The 23,399-nt window shown below is 39.2% G+C and overlaps 1 protein-coding gene across 1 annotated transcript in view; it reads left to right on the top strand.

The window, feature by feature from the left end:
• Positions 1-7,606: 7,606 nt before the first annotated feature.
• The window catches only part of LOC310960442 (protocadherin-15-like), a gene marked incomplete at both ends in the record, with an annotated part of 148,445 nt that continues 132,652 nt past the window's right edge, over positions 7,607-23,399 (top strand). The window contains 3 exons of the mRNA XM_083932147.1: positions 7,607-7,739; positions 20,451-20,465; positions 21,278-21,343. Coding sequence (XP_083788273.1) covers positions 7,607-7,739; positions 20,451-20,465; positions 21,278-21,343 — 214 coding nt within the window. The remainder of the gene's footprint in view (positions 7,740-20,450; positions 20,466-21,277; positions 21,344-23,399) is intronic.

The raw sequence follows: 23,399 nt of genomic DNA, 5'->3' as shown, positions 1-23,399 counted from the left end.
AGATTCTAAATCCCCCACCAGCCCTTGTCTGATATCAAGACAGAAGTGTCAACTAGTTGCACTTCGTTTCCATCTTCAGTCTGACATTGCCTGCACTCTAACTGATTTCCATGGCAGAGGCATGGATGTATTAAGAGAATTGGATACAGCGTTTCGAGGCAGAACCCTGTTCATTCTTATGAAAGTTTCTCAGTGGTGCATGAAGCCAAAAAAGTTCAACTTCAACATCTAAAAATACCTGGATGATCAGCACTACTCCTGCACTGTTGGGCCCATAGAACAAGAAAATTCAGCCGTCCGAGCCAGCCACTTCCGCTTCAGCGCTCCTGGGGATTAAAATATTTCATTGTGCGGCTCTTCTAGACTTTCTAAATACTATCCAACAGAATAAATCAAATTCTGATCTTAACACAAGCCATTTGGCAGAGGGTGTGATGCTTGTAAAAAATGTATCCTCAGATTTAAACGTCTCTTTCGCCATGCAAGTCAATGGGAAAAAGCTATTTTTTGGGCCCAGTGGCATCATGTAACAGACACAGAAGTTGTAATTCCACTTTTTTGCCACTATGTCAAATCGGCTTAAAAAGCCTGGTGGACTTACTGGGGGCTTGGCGGATTTGGCGGATAGGGAAAAATAATTTGTGTGTCTCTTCTAGACTTTCCAAAATGTTATTGGACGGAATCGATCAGATTCTGATAGTGAAACGAACCATTTAACAGAAGTTGTAACACTCAAAACAATTTATCCTCCATTTTACAGCAACAACAGTAGTAACCATATGATAGCACTGGAGTAGGTTAAGGCAGAGCACAGCAGAGCCGGTGACGTAGTCTGTGTCCTGGCAAAACAACCCTCAACCAAGACAATAATATACGCATAGTAAGTTGGTGTGTATAAGGCTCGCAGCCATCTGGTTTGTCAGCAGAGGAGCTGTGAAAGATGCCTTTCTGCAAAGCAGACAGACACTGACTGACAGACAGACAGACAGACAGACAGACAGACAGACAGACACAAACACAACACAAACCGGCAAACAGACAGACTGACAGAAAAATAAATAGACAGATGTCGGCTATGACAATACAAGGGAAATATGTTTATTTGTTGTATTTGTTTTCCTGCGCATACACGGTCGGTTAGAGTAACTGTAACAAGGTCTTATCAGTCACATGCAATGACAGGAAACTGATCAAAAACACAAAGTAAGTGAGCAGCAAGTTAACATCTCTCTCTCTCTCTCTCTCTCTCTCTCTCTCTCTCTCTCTCTCTCTCTCTCTCTCTCTCTCTCTCTCTCTCTCTCTCTCTCTCTCTCTCTCTCTCTCTCTCTCTCTCTCTCTCTCTCTTTGGTTTAAGGCTCTATTTTGCTACTTGGATTCTGTATTTCATTATTTTCTTAACACTCAGACGCTTTCTCTTTCAATAGTTCCTTAGTTTTATGGTCAAAGTTTTGTTCCTTTCCTTTACAAACTTTCTCTTTTTTATTTATTTGTTATTCTCTGGTGCCCTTCTGGTTTTTTTCAATCTCACTCCCTTCCTCAGATTGACGTTGTTTCTCTCTTACCCTACTCTCCATCCTGTCCTCACTGTAGCAATGCCCTCTTCTCATTTTCTCCTCCTCCCGGCGGTCACTATACATCAATGAGAGGTTGTTGATGCTCAAGGAAATCAGTGGCCTTTAAAGTGCAGGACACAATCTCTGTCTGTCTGGTATTGTCTGGGACAAAGTCTTAGTCTATAGTTTAGTCTTTTCCAATGTAAACACACTTTTTTTTTACCCTCTGCCCTGTATCCCTTCTTTTTCTTTGTTCTCCCTCCCGTTCTCTGTTTCCATGTTCCTCTTATTCTCTCCTCCTCATTTCCTTTGTGTTGTCTCTCTCTGGAGGAATACAACTTTTTGAAGTTCTACTAGAGGAGAACCGCCTTTAGCCCTAATACACTTCACCCTGGTTACTGACGCTTGCAGCATGACCTACTCTTGTGTACTACAGTTCTTCATGAACTTTACTAGGGATATAAACATAAGCCATATTCTTCTGGATCTAGTTAAAAAATATTAACCAGGGATTCATGAAGAAAGACTGCATTAATGTTTTTGAATATGTTTTTATTCTGCTAAATTGTTTGAATTTCATTGAATTGAATGTTGACTGGCTCTGTTACATGTAGTTATTTTGTATATAATGATTTTGTGTGAGTTTGTTGTGATCCGTAATGTTTTAATTTACTGCAAATGTCTGTTACTGTTAAATCTTTCATTGCATCATCTTGCATAACTTGGCAGACCCTGCAAAGGTACCGTAGACGAAAATTAGCTTTTACTTGTAAGTGGTGCAACCCATGAATGTATTCAGCACATTCCCTGTTAGATAAATAATGCATTTTAAACATAAAAAGTTTTTATTTACTGTACTTCTGGTCTACTGACCAATTAAGTGAAAAGGAAAAAAGAATATGTGTTCAAGCATTTGTGGTGTTGACAATATGGCGGACTGTACTGCCAGTACAGCATTTTTTTAACCTTTTTTTTAAACAGGAAAGCCTCGTCATCATTAACATTCTGTTTTACATTAGAGTACAGATCAAACACAATGAGTTACACCGAAAACACACAGGCATTGGCAGCATGCCACACACACACGTGCAGATAGATATTCTTTGTAACATGGGTCAACATGTCACAAGAGTCACATGACTCTGTTTACGGATTGGTTGCAGGTATTCTCGGGCCACACTTGGCTACACTTCGCCTCAAAAAAAGTTAAGCCAACTTGTAGTTGGGTTGCACTTTGCTGCAGAATCAAATGGCCACAGCTCGCAGCAGTAGCAGCAACTTTCCAAAGACCCTGCATGGCAGCTCACCGCTCTTCACTACTGATTGGTGTGTTTTTGGCGTTACAGACAAACAAAACAAGATAAATAAGACAAAGCTAATCTCCACAAAACAGTGTTATAGGGAAATGTTATTATCATGCACAAATTTTTAAGTACATATTATCTAATTGGAAAATTATACAAAATGGTTGGTAATACCCCCGGCTGAAGTTTCAGTGTCGATGTTGCATGTGGGGGTCAAACTTGCTAACATTAACTTTATAATATACTGCTCTTCTATTTTCAACTCCTCAGTTTTCTCCAGCTTAATAATTATAATTAAATTACCTAACCACTCTGCTTCGCTTTATCTCCATCTTTCTATGGTGTAGATTTGATGAGGAAAAACAGGTTATCTAGGGTCAGATTGTTTAGTTCATGAAAGTATAATAAAAAGGGAAGAAAACCAGTGCAAACTCCATTCTGTGCAATAGTCATTCATTAAGCCAACCAATCAACCTTAATGCATTTCTCATGTTTGCAGCCATATTAGATTTGTAGTCCAGACATGGAGAATTAACAGGTCTACTTAAGAGGAAACTTAAGCATATCTTTTGACCAGACCTACCCATAATTTTGGGATACTGGAATTGGGGGACAGGCATCTCTTTGTTTAGTGAACTCAGACACTCACATGTATTTTTTCTATGACATTCTCCGTACACCCGATACGATTTGAGTTTTTGAGCTATGTGAGCAACTTTCTATTTTATCTCCTTGTATACCCAGTCACTTTGTACTGGCAATGTTATTTGGTAATAGCTTCAGTAGCCTCAAACAAGACATGTTACCTGAAATTAGATTTGGATTTCTGATATTATCTCAGTTGTACTCTAACCAAGACAGCGCCAATTACTTTCCTATTTATCTCCATCAAAATTCAATGTGTTTTTTTGTTAGTTTGTGAGAAAAAATTATTGCGTCAGACGAGTCTATTTTGGATTTGCTGTCATTGTTTTGTCAAGTTCAAGTTTTTAAGAGTGTTTGGGTCAGTAGGTGTTAAACCAAGGTGTAACAGGGTTTCTGTCTGTGCAGCCAAGAGCCACAGGGTTAGGCCTTAACCCTATAACAGTATGTGTCAACACTAGCAAGATTGTGTTTCACATCTTTTTTTAACTGAAACTCAAAGTATTTTTCATGATGGTCTAGCAAAACAAAGAACTTACAAGAAATTCTTCCCTTGACTTTCATGACCCACACTGACAAAAGTTACCAAGTCATGATTGACAAGGTAAAGATCAAGTTTTGCATACCACATGGTAGATATCCTGTATAGATGATTTCATGATGGTTTTCAGTTCTACTACATGGTTAATATTCTGTGGTATACTCCCGACATTATTGCTAATGTAACCCTGGGTTGCATTAATTAAAAAATCGGACTCAAAATCATCCATTGTTTTGACAAATGAAAAATGTATCCCTGTGTTGCAACATTGCTTCTCACATAATATAGTTTCATCAAGCTTGACAGAATGTAACTCTGTTTTGGGGCTTCTAATGTAATCCTAATCATTTTAATTTTGCCCCTGATACAAACTCATCCTCATGTGTCTATCAGTTTCACGCCAATATCACAATATGACTACCAGGAGTTCCATGCAGAGATTAGACGCGTGAAGACTCAGCCTTATTAAAAAACTACAACAATAATTTATAAAACTCATCAACAGGACCAGCATAAGGGACTTAGCAATGTTTTGAACTAATAAACATCCAGTTTCCCTGGCGATTCATAAAAAATGTGGCAATGGAAAAAAAATACCATATGCTTCCCTGTTGAGACAGAATATCTTTACAACGACAGAGGCATTATCAGTTACCCCTGCAGGGCTTTCTCTGACACTCTGCTACATCTTGATCACACTCCACCTGCACACCATTATGCATAGATTGAAGCACCAGAGTTTATTACGTTAAACTCAATTAAGGTCGGTTAAGAGCAGCACCGTGGCATTTTGATTCTAAAGTGTGTCCCTTAAATGAAGCTGCACCTAACCCGTCTGACTGCTGGATTTCACCTCTGGGGTTTGGTAGAATATCACAATTATTTTTCCGTTGTCAGCAAACTCCATCTCCATTCAGAGGGCAGGGCGATAGTAATCTGACTCTGTCAGAATAATCTATGCCACGGGAACTTCATAAATCAGCTGTAATTAAACAGGCGGCAGATTTTGCATGATGGGGAGCAGATAATGTTGTTGTTACTGAATAAGAGCAGATGAGTTTAGTTTCAGATAAGGACCCATTCAGAATAAGCTCTTTCTGTAGAATAAAAAATATTGTCAGTGTTGCTATAAAGACTTAAACAAACTGTGTTTCCGTACCATAGCGCTATTTCTTGATTAATTTAGGTTTATCAGTATCCTATGAAAGGAAGAAGACCGGTATATGGGTTATTTTACTCAACTTTAAAGACATTTGGATGCTTTAGTTGTTACTAACTGTTTGCTAAGTCCTGTCCCTATTAGTTTCTGTCGCTACGCCTGTCAAACTTTCTGTTCAAACAACAGGTCTTGAGTTTCATGCAGAAGCAAACAAAAACATGTTTCTCATTACTAGCTGAATTACAAATGTTGCTAGCGGATTTAATCGCCTGTTGATAGCTCGCACATGCTAATGCTAACGCTAAAAGTTCTGTCTCCAGGTGATCTACCTGATTTGTTTTAAACCCAGAATCCTATAAAAGGGTTTTTTATATCTACATGATGGCTACATCCAAAATACCATGCTAAAAATCCAGCGACTATGGCTAAAGCAAATAGTTAGCATCCTGAGCAGTGAATGATCTAATATATATAGAAAGAGCCGCCTCATTCATGTATTGCAGGGTAAAGATAGTGAGCCCAAGTATTAGGCTATAGTAAAGTATATTTTAAACATAATTTGATTTAGTAAATAAAATCAAATGAAATGTTTATTTTTCCTTTTTAACACAAAGTTAAACAAGCAAAATAATGGTTACATTTATGCTTCACTGTTATGCCTCTCTTTTAAAGGAGAAAATGATTTGTTTAGTTTGGCAAATGTAACACTATACAATGCAAGTTTGGCTGAAGTGTACACTTCCCCCAAACCAAATTAAGTGAAAGATAAAGCCTTTATTTTTACTCCAAACTCCAATAGCCTGTTGGATCCCACGGGTGGATGTAGCCAGCTAATCAGACTGGTTTTCTTGGCAAGACACACCCTGCGACACAGATGGTTGAGGTTAGGCATTGACCTTGAAAGGTTAGGGTCAGGAGAGGACAGGGGAAAGGACCTGGACGTGTGAGCATGGACGCCCGGCCAATTCTAGTGCTTGAATGCTATGAAGCCTTTGTCTTGCCAATAACAGCATGATTTATAATAATGCAATAACACTAGGTTACCAGTGTAGGTAGTTTTGCAAAGTCTAAAATAAAAAAAACACTATCTAAACTGTTACCGGTACCAATTACTGCTCTTATAAGTGAGCGAATATTAGCTCCAGTTGCTCTTCAAGGTCATAGGCTTAACTGTAAATTGCTTATAATAATGCTGCTGGATTAATAGATTGTTAGACTTGATACTAAGTGTGTAGACAGTACACATGGACCATTTAGGTTGTTGGTAAGATAGAAGTTAGAGAAGCTAATTTATTACCAGACGTTTAGTTTAAATCCCAGACGGGCTGAGAAGATGATGAATGGGAAGAAGGCCTACCACACACATTAAAAAAACATAATCCTTCGAGCGTCTGAGCTAAAGAGCGGAAAGGGGTTTTCTCTCGCAGGTCATCTCACTTTAAATGTTTGTGCGAGTAAGTGGGCCGTATTGATGCAAGATGGGTTTTAGCTGCATTACCAGAAAGCAATCAAAGAGCAATTTATAGACACGTACCATACAGACTCAGACAGTACTCAAATGTGTCTTTGACTGAGAACTTCAAAGAATCCTTCTATTTTCCCTTCAGCTGTACATGCTCACCCTATAAAATGTAATTACTGTCACGCACAAACACACACACACACACACACACACACACACACACACACACACACACACACACACACACACACACACACACACACACACACACACACACACACACAAACACACACAGATACACCCACTTTCTGTATTTCTCTCACTCTCTCTTCTGTATAGCATCCTTCAAAACATCTAATGTATCATCAAATCTTCCGTTGCAAGATCTGAGATGTTGCTGCCAAGGCTAGCATTTCACACTGCACAAAGTATTTCCCTCTCTATCATCATCCACAGGTTTCTATATTTCCCATTGTGGTGGCAATCCCTATGAAACTATCATTTACTTTGATGCACGAGCACAAAGGTTGATCAAAGAATTCATATAAGTGGCGTGACGTGCAGCCACAAAATGAATATTGAATTCATCTGAGCTTTAAATTGTGAGGGCATCTCCCATTGGGGATGTAATGGGAAGCACTTCCAATAAAGCATTCAAAGGTTATTCCTGCAGGGATGGGTGGGGGAAATACAGTGCTGCTATATGAAACTATGTATTACTAATGCTGTTTCTTTCAGTGGCAGATGTCTTATTTGAGAATGTAAATGTGTGCTTCAAGATTTCTGAAAGGCAGAGCACAGGTGGCATAGCCTGAAAAGGAAGTACCTGAAATTACTGCTTTCAATGTTGCATTCTGCAACACTAAAAATTAGGTGGATGATTGTGACTGACCTGTGTTTTTTTTTACTCTCCTCTTCTCCCCGCAGCTGGATGCTTGGTGAAGCATGGTGGTGAAGATGGTTAGAAAACACTTAATGGGGCCACTGTCACGGGGCCAGGTCAAATGGCCGGGCATAATGGGAACAGGAGTCCTTTATCTGCTGCTGCTATCAACCTGTCTCGGCCAAGACACAGACGGTAAACGCAGTCTCTATCTTGCCTCTCCTTATCCATCTCTTTTCCAGTCCCACTTTTGGTCTTTGTCATCATCTTTTCTCTCTGTTTTATAATTGAGAGTTGAATCGGGTCCGCTCAGCTCAGCGGGGGTTTAATATCAGGATTCTGCACATGGCTTTTCTGACTTTAGGCTCTTCTTGGGTAGTGAGCACATCTCACTGAGCTGCAGTGTGGCACATTTCCCTGATTCATTGTTATTACTTTGATGATTGAAGATGATTAGTGCTTTGTTTCCTCAGCCACAACACAATTTGTCAAAGGGTGTTAAGTAGTATTTTCAGTGTAACCTCCTATTATATCATTTACTACAGTCTTTTCCTGTTCTTATTCCATTTCACTGGTATGCCATTAATATTTTCTGCCTGGGCCACACTTAAAATACAGTAAATTATTAAAAGTTAGTCTCAACAACTACAGTAAATTATATAACTAACTATTGGATGTATTTCCATGAAATTCGCTACAGACAGTGTCTCAGTCAGGATTAATTCTTTGGTATAACATTAACTTTCATCCAGCACCATCATCAGATCAAAATGAAACACTTTGTCCAGAACTTTGGTCACTGACAAAATACATGTAAAACTAATTACATTTTCATCAGTTATAGTTATACTTTGTGTTTATTGCTATCAGCATTCAATCATTGGTCAATCTGTGCCTAAGTACAGCCTGGTAGCGTCAGTTACAAGCTGTCAGCTGGTCGAAAGGACAGTTTTGGACTGAAGAAAGAGGATCACCTCATCAATTTGAAATAGCAAGTATCTGTTATAACCTTTTTTCGTATTTAAAGAGACTTCAAATTATATCCGGCTACAAAAAACACCTACAAAGACAGAAGTACAGAGAGTAGTTGCTATGGAGACCATACACCACCAAATCTATCAGGTTTCAGAACTTTTTTAGCGAGATAGCTTATGAATTGATGTGCTTCAGTCCCAAATTCCTTCATCATGTTTCAGATGAGTTTTGAAATAACACATGAGCATACATACCAAAAGGCTTGGGATAGAGTGTAATGTAAAGATTCAGGTAACACAGAAATCAATCCATCACCGATTGGAGAGCTCCGCATAGTGCTCTCTTGACTTTTTGCTCGATTTGTTAGAATATTAAAATTCCATTTAACTCTTAGTCCTTGTGATTTATCTGGTTGCCATTTAGCTGAGAGGGGTCTGCAGCCAAAGGTGCAGTATATAATATTTCTCTGCAGAGGTAGAAGGAATGGCCTGGGTTTTTTTTTTTTTTGTGAATTCAGTGAACAACTCTTAAAGTCCCTTCAATTCAGATCTCCTAGGACCCATCTGTCTACCTGCATTCAATTACACCTGTAAAACTGTGTTTTCCAAACAGGTTCTCAAAAACAGGACTGCAGGTCTTATTCTGGCAGATCTGTACATATCAAGAATAGTATGTTTTAATGAGCCCGGATTCTTCGAGTTGACAGACAGTATGTTACTCAGTTTGAGTCCCCTCATGACGTGTGTTTTTAATGATCTTGAGTCCCAGGATGAGCGGATGATTTTAACTGTTTGGACCTGTGACAAAAGTTCTGGTATGTTGTAATTAGGCTGGGTCCAGAGGTACAGTAAGATACTATATTTACTCCCATTTTCCAAAGTGACAAGAGTGCCAGGATATTTTAATGAGGGTGAGAGACCACAATGTGTCAGATCAGGCTTTTGGGTTGAAAGTTTTAACAGCTCAAAACCTTTTTGTTCCTGTTTGTTCCAACCAAATACCTGCCATAACTAATTAAGATCTTAATGCTTTAATGCTCAGTGCTGACACCAGTGTGACTTGAAGCACAAAAAAAAGCTTACTCTAGCTATGTTGGATTTAAACGTAACATTATTCATTGTTACTGGCGCTGAAAATAGCAGACTGAATGCGAACCCTCTGCTCTGGTGAATTTTACTTGACTTGACTCTGATTATGAATTCATTTGAAGCCTGCGGCATGTAGGCGGTGCTTCACCGGTTGTTTTAATGGAATGTGACTTATCTGCGAATATGAACAAGACACAACAGAAGGCTTGAAAAGAGTTATGCTTGAGTTGTCGTATATTGAGTCATTGTGATGATGTGTGTTTGTCGCTGTGTTCATGCTGCTGTGAATGTATTCCTTTACACCTGGGTGATTGTCTATGAGAGTTCCTGCATGACAATGAAACTGTGTGTGTGTGTGTCTGTGTGTGTGTGTGTGTGTGTGTGTGTGTGTGTGTGTGTGTGTGTGTGTGTGTGTGCACAGCTGCAGTGTGTTAAATGATAAGAGAGAGGGGAACAATACAATGTCAAACTATTTACATCAATAACTGCCACCATTATCAATCCGTGGACTAGCATGAAACCACCTGTATGTTCATCATGGTGTGTGTGCTAGTAGAGAAGAAGAAAAGATAATAAATGAAGTAAGTAATGTAAGTATTGTCCACTTCCACACCAGCTGGCCCTGACGTAGCACACTCGTACGAGCCCAACATACGAAAAAAAAGGAATAAAAGAAAGTTTAGATAAGAATATGAAAATGTCTTGCATCGGGCCCATTGTTTTTGTAAGTTATAAGCTACTTTGAATGCTGCTTTGTCGCTCTGTGGCAGCTCTGTGACTACTGTGATTAGATCTGTCCCCCCATTCCGTCTCCATGCTTTTCACACAGACGGCGGGGCGTAATAAATGCAACACAACAAACAGGCTGTTTGAATGGGGCGATTGATTTCATTGTTGTATTCGACTCTATTACAGTGTGCAGGTGTTTGTGATATTGTGTCCACCCCTTGTACGTCTCTGTGATGGAGGACACTATGTGTGCTCATGACAAATATGTTACACCACTAATGTCAATTGTGCCACCGCGGTGGGCTGGTACTGCAGATTAATGGCATATTTTGCGCGTGTGTCAGCATGTGTGGAGGCATCAGTGTGTGTGGGTGGAGTTGGAACTTTCAAGGTGATTTTAATATTTATTACTGCTTTCCTTTGTTGTTAAATGGTTCATCCAGAGTGAGCTTCTTACCCATCTGGCCTCACTTCAGCCCTTCCCCCTTTTCTTTCACTGCCTTTAATTTTTTTCATCGACCATTTCTTCTCTTCGGCTACTGTCATCTCCCTGATGTACCCCCATATCTGAAGCAGACCAGTAATTCTCTAGATTGGTATTTCTTTGCTTCTGGAACTTTTCCTGCTCTTCTTTCTCAGTCATTGCTTTTTTCACCCTCTTTGTTGCCTCTCCTTTTTCCATTTTTGTATATTGCTTTCAAAAGACATCTACAGCTGTTGGATTCTGTTAAGTGAATGATACCGGAGAGTCTGTCCTTGACACACACATACAGCACTTGTATAGCTTTGGAGAACCTCAGTCTGTGTTGGAAGTCCTTACTGATGAAGTGATAAAGACGAGTTCAGATAAAACGTCAGAAAGGAAGAAAGGAGGAGACAAGTAAAACATCTTAGACAGATTGTTTGGTTCCTGATCTGTGGTTATGGTTACGGTTTATTTTCTTTCATTCCAAGTGTGCCTAAATACAAAGAAAACGGCAGAACATGCGTAGCCTTGGCATACGGACTATAGGCACCGGGAAAGATAAAGACTTTTTTAACTTGATGATCTTGATATATGTTGCATGTTTAACCTGTAAACAGAACAGTGAAAAAATAAAATGAGTGCTTTCTAGGGGGGAGTTACAGGAATCTATAATAATATATGAATCATTTTTTGATTAACAACAGTTTTTCAACCCACCCAGCACCTGCAACAGAGTCAGGTTCAAACTCAAACTGAAACAAACAGGAGAACTATCAGTCATGTAGTCAAAAAGGATGTGATGCTTTTTTGTGCTCTATTAGTTTTGTCTGTATTTTCTTGTTGAGCTCTGAGCCTTCGGTTTTAAATGTACTCTCTGTTAATATAGCCAGTAATGACTGTAGCGGCACTGTAGCAGCACTTTCTACCGTATAGTATAGTTATGACATCACAACCGTACGTAAGCCCTGCTGGCTCATTTAAAGTCACAGTTTCTGAATACGGGCTGTGTGCATTTCTCATTGGATTGAGCATTTTTAATCTCTAACAATATTTATATAGCATCACAACTGGCAAATTTTACAAAATGGGACCTTTAAATAAACAGTTTAATTTACCACCCCGTACCTTGGTGCATCATCTCCAGCTAACACAGTTTCCATTCAGTAATTGTATTGTTCTCCGTGCAGACTGTAAAACTGGCAACTGGACTGAGACTCTGGGAAGCTGCACATACCTGTAGTCACATCGCCTTTCTGTTGCTTGTCAAGAAAGTAAGCTAGCCTAAATACATCCTGAGTCTTACTCTGCACATAAAGGCAAGTTTCCTTGCAAATACACTGTGTCTTTGAGGTCAAAATGACCATCCCTTAAGCAGATTTTTAGGAGTGCAACTTAGAAAATATATTTTTCATTTTGCAGTGTAATTAAATATGGCTCTGCAACACTACTATAAGTAAAAAAAAGAAATAAAAAAAAAGGTACCTTTAAGGCACAAACATGAGATCGTCTCATCTCTTTCTCAGAAAAAAGCAAATAAACATATTACCTGAAATGTTGAACTATTCCTTTTAAATGTTGACTTTCATCCTCTCGCTCTCCTACAGCAGAGTCAAATTCCACGCCATACCTCAAAACAACAGTGTTGATCCTACACTACAGTTGCAGGCTGACATAAGAGCATTTGAGGTTACAGAAGGGGTGTTTATGTATTTCCACCATGTGTCCTCAGAACAAGTACCTGATTACCACCACTACTGGTGTCAGCTGTGTTCAGCCCCTCACTGGCCAGGAACAGACCTGACATACTGAGACAGAGACAGAGCGAGAGGGAGAGAGTCAGGATAATGGATAAGCCAGCACAGTGACAAAGTGGTGATCCCTACAGCACGGAGCCTGTGTGTGCATGTGTGTCTTTGTGTGTGTGTGCTAGTGGGTCTACAATCCGTTTTCTCCAGAGAAACATCAATCTAACGCAAGGTCACACTGTCTCTATTCTCCAGTCCTCTACTTTTACTCCTCTTTTCACACCCCTTCATCCACCCGCTCTTTTTCCTTCTTTTTGCTTTTCTGTCCCCCTGAATCGTCTCCTCTCACCTCCCCCAGTTTTTTTTCCCCTTTTGATCTTTCCTCGTCCTCCATGGATGAACAGATAGGGGAAAAGAAGGATGGATGGATAGATGATTGTGTGATGGATGAATGGCTGGCTGGTTGGGTAGCGGAGGAAAGACGGAGAGGGATTGGACCCCAGGGAGAGGTGCAGATTGGTGTACCTGCTGATGGAAGCTTAAAAAAGGACATGGCACCTGAACTTTTTGAGGGAAAACACCCTTTCTCCTGTCTGCTTGCAACCATATCTTTCAATCCTCTTGTTTGAAAGAGTGCATCGTATGTTTTTAGAAGTCAAGCCTGTCGATCCTGTTGCAAAACTTTTATGCATATGGGCTGAAATGCATTGTGGTCCGTGTTGCAGAACAGACACCAGGGCATCTGTTATAATGAATGAAAGAAATGACAAGAGTGCCTTTTTTGTTTTAACATTTTCATTAACACAGTTTTAATAATGTGCGTTTAATAAGTACATTATCTCAAAGGGGCTCTTTGCATAGTAATTAAGTTATGTCAAAAAGACCCATTTTATAATTAGCTTATACACCCTGTAAAACACTGTAAATGGATAAACAACCACACACACACACACACACACACACTTTACTTCACATATTATTCACAATATTATGTCACTGTTATGCCATTAATCCCCGTTATTGTATTGTGTGCATAAAGGACATCTGAAACACATTTTTCCACAGATCTTGCTGCATTATTTTAAAGGGTATTCAAGAAGTTGTTTTTTAATGACCTCTCACACAAGCATATTGATTACATGAATGTTAAACACTTTGTTTATACACCACTTTTCATGCACAAAAATCATTTTTTCAATTCAAGAGCAAAACTAAAAATTCAAACTAAATACACAGACAGTAATGAAAGGATATGTTTTGAGGTTGTCGATTAAAACTGTCCAATGATTGTATTATAGAGGTAGAGTTTTCCATATTTTAGGACGCAGTGGCTGAAAGAAGCATCCCAAAAGGTTTTTGTGGCGACCTTGGGAACAATTAAAAGAGCAGCTGTGGAGGATGTTATGTTCTGGGAGCATCATAAAATGAAAGGGAATTTGTGATATAAAATGGGAAAAAGCCATTCAGTGCCTTAAAAACTAAGAGACTGACTTTAAAAACGGTTCTTAAAGATGACAGACTCTTCCATCTCCCAACTTCACTTCAGTCTTGCTCACCACAATGGACGGTTTCATCATAAAATGTTTACTTGCCATTTTTTTGAGTGTCACATCCAAATTCTGTGGCCATCAGTCAACAGTGAAAAAATCAGAAGCAGCTTTTTCAGAGTCCTCTCTCCTTTCAGATATCAGATCATGTCCCTAGAGATAACTTACTTTTTTCATATGTTTCACATTCTATTCCAACATATTTTGAAACATTTCCCCATTCACAGTTTAGACTCCAGGCAAGGTAGCCAAGCAACTATTTAACAGATGGTAACAAGCAGGATGCAGTCAAGTATAACTTATACTCAAATGAGCACCATGTTTTCTCAACATGGCACAACATTTTTTAAATGTTTTTATAGAAAGGCGTTAGAACCTATTTGTTAAAGAAAATGTTAGAAATTAGAAAGTCAGGGGCCACTATTAATTACTGAGCTTTAGGGGAGGAGGATTTTTGGGACTGGGGATTTTGTTACCTTTGACAGAGCTAGAAGCTGTTTTCCCTGCTTCCTGTGTTTATGCTAAGCTAAGCTAACTGGCAGCTGGCTGTTGCTTCATATTTATCACACAGAGAGGAGACCCATATCGACCTTCTCAACTCTCAGCTAGACAGTGAGGGATTGCCGAAAATGTCAAACTATTGCTTTAAGGTTGTTTGCTTTACCTGACTGTTTTACCAACATCATTCAACCCAATTCCCCACTGCATAAGAAACAAGAATACAGAAAATTACAATCTTTAGAAGACTGCCTTGTGAAATGGGCTCCACTGTGCATCTTTCACAGGCCCAATCTGAAACATCATCAGATGAAACGAGTCAATTATTTCTGTGGAAACAGGCCAGGGCGATAGCTCTGATTCCTGTGGTATTCTTCACCATCATTTGGAAAGAAAGCATCCTCAGCTCGCCAATTCTTTCTTCTGGACCATGTCTGCTGATTCTGGGCCATGGAGTTAACCTCTGCAGTCTGCACACACACAGCTAAATTCTTGTTGGATTATATGTACTGCTGCTATAATTGGTATTTTCTCTCCAAATATGTGTGTAAACTTGCCCTGGCATTTTATTTCCTCACTACGTTCCATTGCTGTGCTTAGCATGTTATTCACTGTACCAAAATACATGTTAATGCCTTCTTCAGAAAAGACTTTATAGTGTGGGGTAGAAAAGTACACACAAACATACAGTAAACAGTTAGTTGTTTTCTTTAAAACAATAGTTCAACATTTTGGAAAATGCACTTAATCTGTTTCTTGCAGAAAATTAGATGTGAAGATCGACATCCCCATCATATCTACCAGTTAAAGCTAAAGCCAGCATCTGAGTAGCTTAGCGTACCTTAGCGTAAAGACTGGAAACTAACTTGACTCACTAAGCTCACTTGTTTCTTTTTACTAAGGCTCTCTCATAAAACGCCCCATCTTATGGTTATTTTCAGGTTCATACTTGTATTTTAGTTTTTTAATAGAAAATATTTACATGCTTAATGTTCAAAAAATATATAATCTTTTCTCTGCCTGAATATACCGATTCGGTTTTAGCGCCTGTCCCTTTAAGTCCCCCTCCCAAAAAAGCCCAGTCTGCTTTGATAAGTCAGTTTTTCTACACCTGCGCTCTCGGTGCCTCTGCACCTTCTTTGCAGCCTTATATAGCGCCTCAAGCTGCTTTATAATAAAAGAAGACATGGTTATCACTTTATACAGTATGGGACACTTACAGCTAAACCAGCATCTGATAATCACTGAGACTCAAAATAAGGGGAATCACCTAGCCTGGCTCTGCCCAAAGCCTAGGGATTACTTATTGAGATGTTAAATCTTGTTTGTTTAATCCTTAAAAAAAAACAACCTAAGTGGCTTCCTAACCTAAAGTGACTTAACATGCTCCTTTAATACTGTGACAATAACAAATAATTAAAGTCAATATTCATACTGCGCAGTGGTGTGTGGGTTAGCACTGTCCACCATAGGTGTGAATGTGAGTGTGAATGGTTGTCTGCCTCTGTTTGTCTCTATGTGCACTGTGACAGACTGCCCTCCTGTCCAGGGTGGACAGGAGGGCAGGAGTCCCGATAGGGACAAGCGGTTGAAGATGGAATGATTAATATTCATACTTTTTTTTTCAGCAGCTTTTCTCTGTCAAGTGACTCATTCTAAGTATCCAGTGGACACACAAAAACACATTAAGCATTGTCCAGGTGCCCCATGAGTCACAGTTTCAGCATTTATATTTCATGGTAACTCTAGCATCTGTGTGTGTGTGTGTGTGTGTGTGTGTGTGTTTGTGTGTGTGTGTGTGTTTGTGTGTGTGTGTGTGTGTGTGTGTGTGTGTGTGTGTGTGTGTGTGTGTGTGTGTGTGTGTGTGTGTGTGTGTGTGTGTGTGTGTGTGTGTGTGTGTGTGTGTGTGTGTGTGTGTGTGTGTGTGTGTGTGTGTGTGTGTCATGGAGACAGTTGCTGAGCTGAGTCTGTGTGTAAGAAAAACAATAGCTGCTTTCAATAAGCTCAAGTGTTTTTTGAACTCTCAGGTCATTGCTGTCTTCATCTGCAGTCACAGTCACTTCTTTCCCCTTGCTTTTTTAGTCGACTTTGTTCTTAATGGGGACTTTTTTTTCCTGCCACCCTTGGCAACCTGTGCCTGCTTATCCTGCCTGCCAAATTTAGATGGACAAAATTTGAATAGTAAATAAGGACTATATTGATTGAAACACTCCAGGTTTAAATAAAGCGGCGCTGGGAAGATGATAAATCTGTTTGGAGCTTTTCTCATTGACTGCCTGGGATATTGTCTGAATGGAAATAGGTCTATTTCAAAGCCTTTTTTTTATGTGGTCCACACCTTGAACACTCAACCTCCCATTCCCCTCACATAGCTCTCCATGGGGCTTTTCATCAGCTTGACAGAAACCTGGCATTAAACCGATTTATTCACTTGCTCATGCACAAAGTCATTTCGGTGATTATTTTTTTTCCCAGAAACTTTGATAGAGGAGAGCAGCAAGTGTGCGCTTATTGGAGAATAAGTGAGTGCTTACAGGAAGACAAGTACATATCAATGAGTGAGAAGAAATGCACAAGTAAACTTTTGAGTGTGAGCATGAGTGGACACTTGAGGAGGACAAGTACCTGAATACACAAGAACACTGTGCACACACAACTGTGCTATAGATGCCCTTTTATTAGATCTCATATAAACAAGTGTACCCCTGTGAGAAAATGTGCCTGTGACCTTTATGAAACGAGAGCAGATCATTTACATTTCTATGCAATTTACTCTTCTCTAGTGTGTTTGATGATGATTCCACTCAGGACCTGCTGACAATTTGGGCAATATAATTAATTTCATTCCCATGGTTACACATGGTTTGCAAATACCTGGAAATATTTATTTTAATCAAGATTTAACTTGAAAGAAAGGGGCAACACTTTCTTCAAATTGATGGTGGTTGGAGACAATAAAATTAAATAAAATGTATTATTATTATTATTATTATTATTATTATTATTATTAAATTGGACTTCCACCCTGCGATAGACTGGCGTCCTGTCCCGACAGGGACAAGCGGTTGAAGATGAATGAATGAATGAATGGACTTCCAATGAGCATTATCTACAGTTAGAAATATCATTGTCACTTTAAGTTACAGACTGTTTACTGTTTCATCCCATTTAGTTTTTATTATTTGAGGGGGGAAAGCAGACTGACAGGTAGAGGGAGGCAAGATGAGAAGAGACAGAGGAGGCAAGAGAAAGAGACAGAGATGCCCCATAGAGAACAAATGGTTAGTAAATGAGGGGCATCGGCTTACACTGAAGGATAAAAAGGCAGTCAAGCAGGGGATACACATCTGTTGTCTGCTGTTCATACACACACACACACACACACACACACACACACACACACACACACACACACACACACACACACACACACACACACACACACACACACACACACACACACACACACACACACACACACACAGACCAGCTGGTACTGTAGACTATGTATATTGTCCCATATATCTAGTGCATCTTTCTTGATTGCTAACCTGGGATGCATCCATAGAAAAGCTTCAAAAGTGTGACAGGGTAAAATTCTCACTCAGCAGCAATGAAACATTGTACGGGAGATGAGAGCACAAGCAACACGCCGTGTTTGTGGCCGGAAAGCTAATGAGGGTTTAAATTGGTCGGGGGACCTGCACAGAGAGGTGGAACTAAAGGTACAGCAGGAACATCACACATATTAAACCTTAAAATGTTAGCAGCTGGCCCAACCCAGTCTCTAAAAAAAAAAATTATAGTTCATATAAAACTAATATGTTTTGTAGAGAAAATAATGCTAGAATGTATCTGCAAGATGCCTACTGTCAACATAGTTAATTTGTTTTCCTCTACAATATCCAATCCAGGCAATTTATGAATGATTACCATCTTTAAAGCTGTGTTAGACAACTCATATTGAGGGAATTATATAATATAAAGAGCTCTCTCATAATTGTTCATTAAATACGGAGCTTAGCTTAGCATAAAGACTGGAAACAGGGGAAACAGCTAACCTGGTCCCTCCAAAGTTAAAAAAAACAAAACTACTATCCAGAAGCACCTCTAAAGTACACTAATAAGCACATCATTTTTGCTTATTCATAGAAAATAGTATGTGGTAAATGTGTAGTTTTAGAGGGAGTTACAGTTTATCCAACACTTCTCTGCAGCATCTCCACTGGTTGCCTGGCAACCTTGCTTTGTCAACAAGACTGTAAGAGGTCGTTATTCGCCACAAATAAAGTGAATAAATGTTTTTCCTGAAATGATGAACTATTCCTTTAATACTTAACCACAACCATAAGCTACTCTAAAAAAACATGTATTAATTCAAACTAGACAACATGTGACAGAACATGAGCCTCAGTCTTTATTTTCACAGCCCCGTTCTTTGTAAACCCAACCGTCCTTCAACAACAACATCGTCATTGAAGATTATCCTAGCAGCACTAATATATGATGAACCCTTGCAGACGTGCCAGATTCTAAATAGCAACAGCAGACATTATGACTTAAGAACAGGAATTTCTGTAAAGTAATATCCAAAATATTCATGAATTCACATGTTATGAACAAACAAGCCAAAATACACAAATAGAGCCAGAGCCCTGAAATGCCAGGCCACCGAAGACACACCTTCAAGCAGTTAGCCCTGTTGTAATGGGATTGCAAATCCCTGCCATGCTGGGCTAAGTCAAAACGAGCCAAGCCAGGCTAAGCCAGCCTAGTGTAAGTGTTGAGTGTAGTATATGGTGTAGTATGAAGGGGCTGGGTTTAAGGGTCAGTTTTAAATCAGCCTGCCTGTTAGATAAGAATAAATGTTCTACCTCCTTCTGAGCACGACATTAGGGTGAACCAGTAGGGGTCACATAATAATAAAAATAATAATAATAATAATAATAATGATAACAATACATTGGACTTATATAGCACTTTTTCTGGATACTAAAATATGCTTTAAAAAGAGCAACAACAAAAAGAAAAGAAGAAAGTCTGTGAGAAAGCAGAAATGGAGGAGGAGAAAATAGTTTGTTAGGAGTTGTTTTTTGAGATATTTTTTTTAAGGTAGAAGTAAGCTAATCCGGATCCCTAGGACTGTTTAATCTATATTTGGGAACACGCAATGTTGTCTCCCCCAGTAAGAAACGAGACACAATACCAAAGAATCCTGAGATAATCGATGATGTCACAAAGTTGTAATGTTTAATTGTAGAAAGGAATGGAGAGAGAGAGAGAGAGAGAGAGAGGGAGAGAGAGAGAGAGAGAGAGGGAGAGAGGGAGACAGAGTGAGCGATAGAGAAATTGTGATCATTGTTCCATGAAGTCTATTTTCTAGGTGAGCAGATATCCTTCTTACAGCCTCCCTGTGGGATTTTTTCCAACCATCTTCGAGAGCTGAACAATAATGTTGCCCTGTCTGGTGAAAGTGGGTGTTGTACTTTGCGTGTTCTGGCGAGGACGGAGGGATAAAGGAGAATCCTTGAATGTTGCTGCTGTTCTCCCCCTCTGAATGGGACCATTTTAGGCTTTCAGCTGGGGTTACTAATAGTAATACAGTAGGAGTATGTCACTGCTGTGAATGGAGGTGCAACAGCTTATAGAGATGATCACATCAACATTTGTATACTGTACGTGTACATGCACATTTCCATTTTTCACTGCATTTCATGTTCGACTCTCCTTTTTTTTGGTTATTTTTGATTCCTGTCTTTCATGTTTTTTCTCTTCTGCTTTTTCCTCCATCCTATCCTACTTTTGGCTGCTACTTTCCTCTTCTTCTCTCCTTCCGGGCGGGATGTCTCAAACTGCAGACTGGCAATATGAGGGTAAGAACTATCTCCTCTTTCTTCTCCTGTTAACTGTGTGTTCAGTCACTGTGCTGGTTTATTAACCCCTGCTAACCTTGCAGAGATGGTTGTACTATAGAGGGGTCACGTCTGTCGTTACTGATGAAAAAATGGGCATTAGTCTCCCCTCACTGTTGAGTCTTCCCTCCCTTTTCTTACCTCTTTTTCTATTACATTTCACTTCAATTATATGATTCTTCTGCTCTTTTCCTAGCCAACTTATTTTGTTCTTACTGTAGAGAGAAGCCTGCGTTTAATAAACTATAGATTATATCTACCAGGCTTATCTTTTATGATGTCTGAATATTTACTGCTATTGTCCACATCAGAAATTTTCCATTTCTTTTCATTTACTTCTGTCCAGACTCCATTTTGATCCCAGATTTTTCACTCTCTTCTGCTAACGCCTTACACTTCAGTTTCTTTCTCCAGCACTGACCTTTGTCCACCTTCACTCCTTTCAGTCCCCTGCTGTTGGCACTCATAACCGACACTCTATCTCATATATACAGGTATATATACCTTATATATACTGTATTTACAGTATATAGCTGCTGTGCAGAGTACAATTCCCTTTCAAAGAGAGACACCCTGACAGAGTGAGTGCAGCAGCCACTTATTTTAAAAGGAGAAAACTTAGAACCCCTTGTAAAGCATTTTCCTTTAAATGCTAAAATTCCATTTGCTTCATTGTTGGGTTTTACACTTAAAGCTTTTCTAAAGTGGCTATGAAGGCACTAAATGATACCAATATTATCTCTAAATGTTCCTTTTTCCTTTTTCTCTCCCAGAATGTAAACTGTCTCGATCGGGTCCTCCTGCTACCATCGTCGCCATAGATGAAGAAAGCCCTAATGGTAAAGTATTTAAGTCTTTTTAAAAAGATAATCATCACCTTTTATCACATGTTGAACAAACACTGTTAGATCATTTTGACCTTTTCAGCAGATGCTGATTGCCATTGCATGTAACCTCATTAATATGAATTAGTTCTGTGCCCACTGTATCATTCTTGGATCCCTGTCCCAGAAGATAAGACACTACCTGGTCATTTAGTTTGAGCTAAATCACTGTGTATTAGCATAAACAACAGCAACATATGAGCGGCTTTCTATGTGTGCATGCTTGTGTCACATAATTTTAAATGTGAAGCCACAGCCAGCAGCCAGTTAGCTTATCTAAGCCTAAAGACTGGAACCATGGGGGAAAGAACCAGCCTGGCCCTTTCTGAAGATAACAAAATCTACCTACCAGCAATACTCACTAATTAACATGTTCTATCTTTTATGTCTAATCCATACCTGGAGTCTATTTGTTGCTTCGCAGGAAGTCACTGCACCCAACCAAGAAATATCCCCATACGCAATACCTTGTAAATCCAAAAATGATCTCTTCTCTCTTCAGCTTTTAAAGGAATTAAAGGTCCCATATTATGCTAAATTCCAGGTCCATATTTGTATTTTGGGTTTCTGGTAAAACATGTTTACATGCTTTAACATTAAAAAAGAAACATTAATATAACTTAATATAGCATATATAGTTTTCACCCTGTCTGAAACACTCCATTTTGGGACCTGTCCCTATAGGCCCCCCTCCTGAAAAAGCGTATACATTTTAACAGCCCACTCTTAGCAACAAAGCAAATACTGTGAGTGCATTTCCAAAACGTCAAACTATTCCAAAAATTTGAATTACTACTACTGTTTTCTGATGGGGACAATTAGAAGTCCAAGTTAATGTTTTAACGTATAATGTATCATGTTGGATCCCCAGAACTTGATGTTGTGTGCCAGATGGTTGTTTATTAACTAAATCCTTAGGTTAGACAAAAATGGATGTTGGACATTTGTTTTACTAGAGCTTCTTATTTGAATATCTTCTCTTCTTCCCTTCTCTTCTCTTCTCTTCTCTTCCTGTCTCTCCAGCCGCTTTAAAAAAAATAAGGCTGCCAGAGGTTTTAGACACCCTTTATCCCAACACCAAAAGAAATATCTTCAGTGTATTTTTTTCTCTAGAGTTAGCTCAAACTGTTTAAGACCTTCCTAGCTAATTAGTGGCTTCTTGTTTGATGGATCTGCCATTTAGACCGTACAGAGGAATACAAACAAACATACAATCCCCGAGCCCACTTAGGAGTGTGCTTTAGTGCAGGCTTGTTCTTGTATAATTTTTGTGAAGTTCAGAGAAGGTTATTCTTACAGGGATCAGTTTTTAATTGACGAGTTTAATTGTTACTTCGTTCACGCGTAAATTAAGGCCTCGAGGAAGGCCACTAAATCTTTCACTGAGGTGAAATGTATACAGACATTGTGGTTAAATCACCCTCTTATCTCCAGCCTATAGATTACTGTTCACAAACAGAAACTTGTCATAATGTTTGCCATGTCTACTTTTCAACAAAGTTTTTAAATTGGGAGACCTGATCGCTGTAATCCTAACTGACATAAGAAGAGATTAGCATAGCAACACCAGACAGGGGAGAGCAGCGCCATGATATACCCAGCTGGAATGTCTGTATCTGCTGATGTGTTAATGCATTCTTTTAAGCTATTCATCAGCCTGCGACTGGTCATTACATCTATACTTGCCATCCATGTTGGCTGCCAGAAAATGTTTTATTCATTTTTCTGTGTGTTTCTCCAAATTAAATCACTTTGATAATTGCAACATGCACAATATTAAAATGTATTAGGGCCCGGGCATCAAAGTGCCAGGAAACCTATTGTTTTTGATGAATTATTATTATTATTGTTATTTTTATTATTTTTCTACTGCCCCATCGCATATTTGTGGGGCTTAGGATGCACATAGGCTCACAGAAATTGGCACACAGGTCAGAAGTGGCGAAAATTGCAAAGTTCTGCAATAATTGGGCTCGTTTGTCGCAATCTTGTCAGGCTCCAAGTAATACGT

This window comes from Echiichthys vipera, assembly GCF_963691815.1.
Source record: "Echiichthys vipera genome assembly, chromosome: 18".
In the NCBI taxonomy this organism is placed as follows: domain Eukaryota; kingdom Metazoa; phylum Chordata; class Actinopteri; order Perciformes; family Trachinidae; genus Echiichthys; species Echiichthys vipera.
The sequence above is the reverse complement of the archived record's forward strand: the minus strand, read 5'-3'. Positions and strand labels throughout refer to the sequence as shown.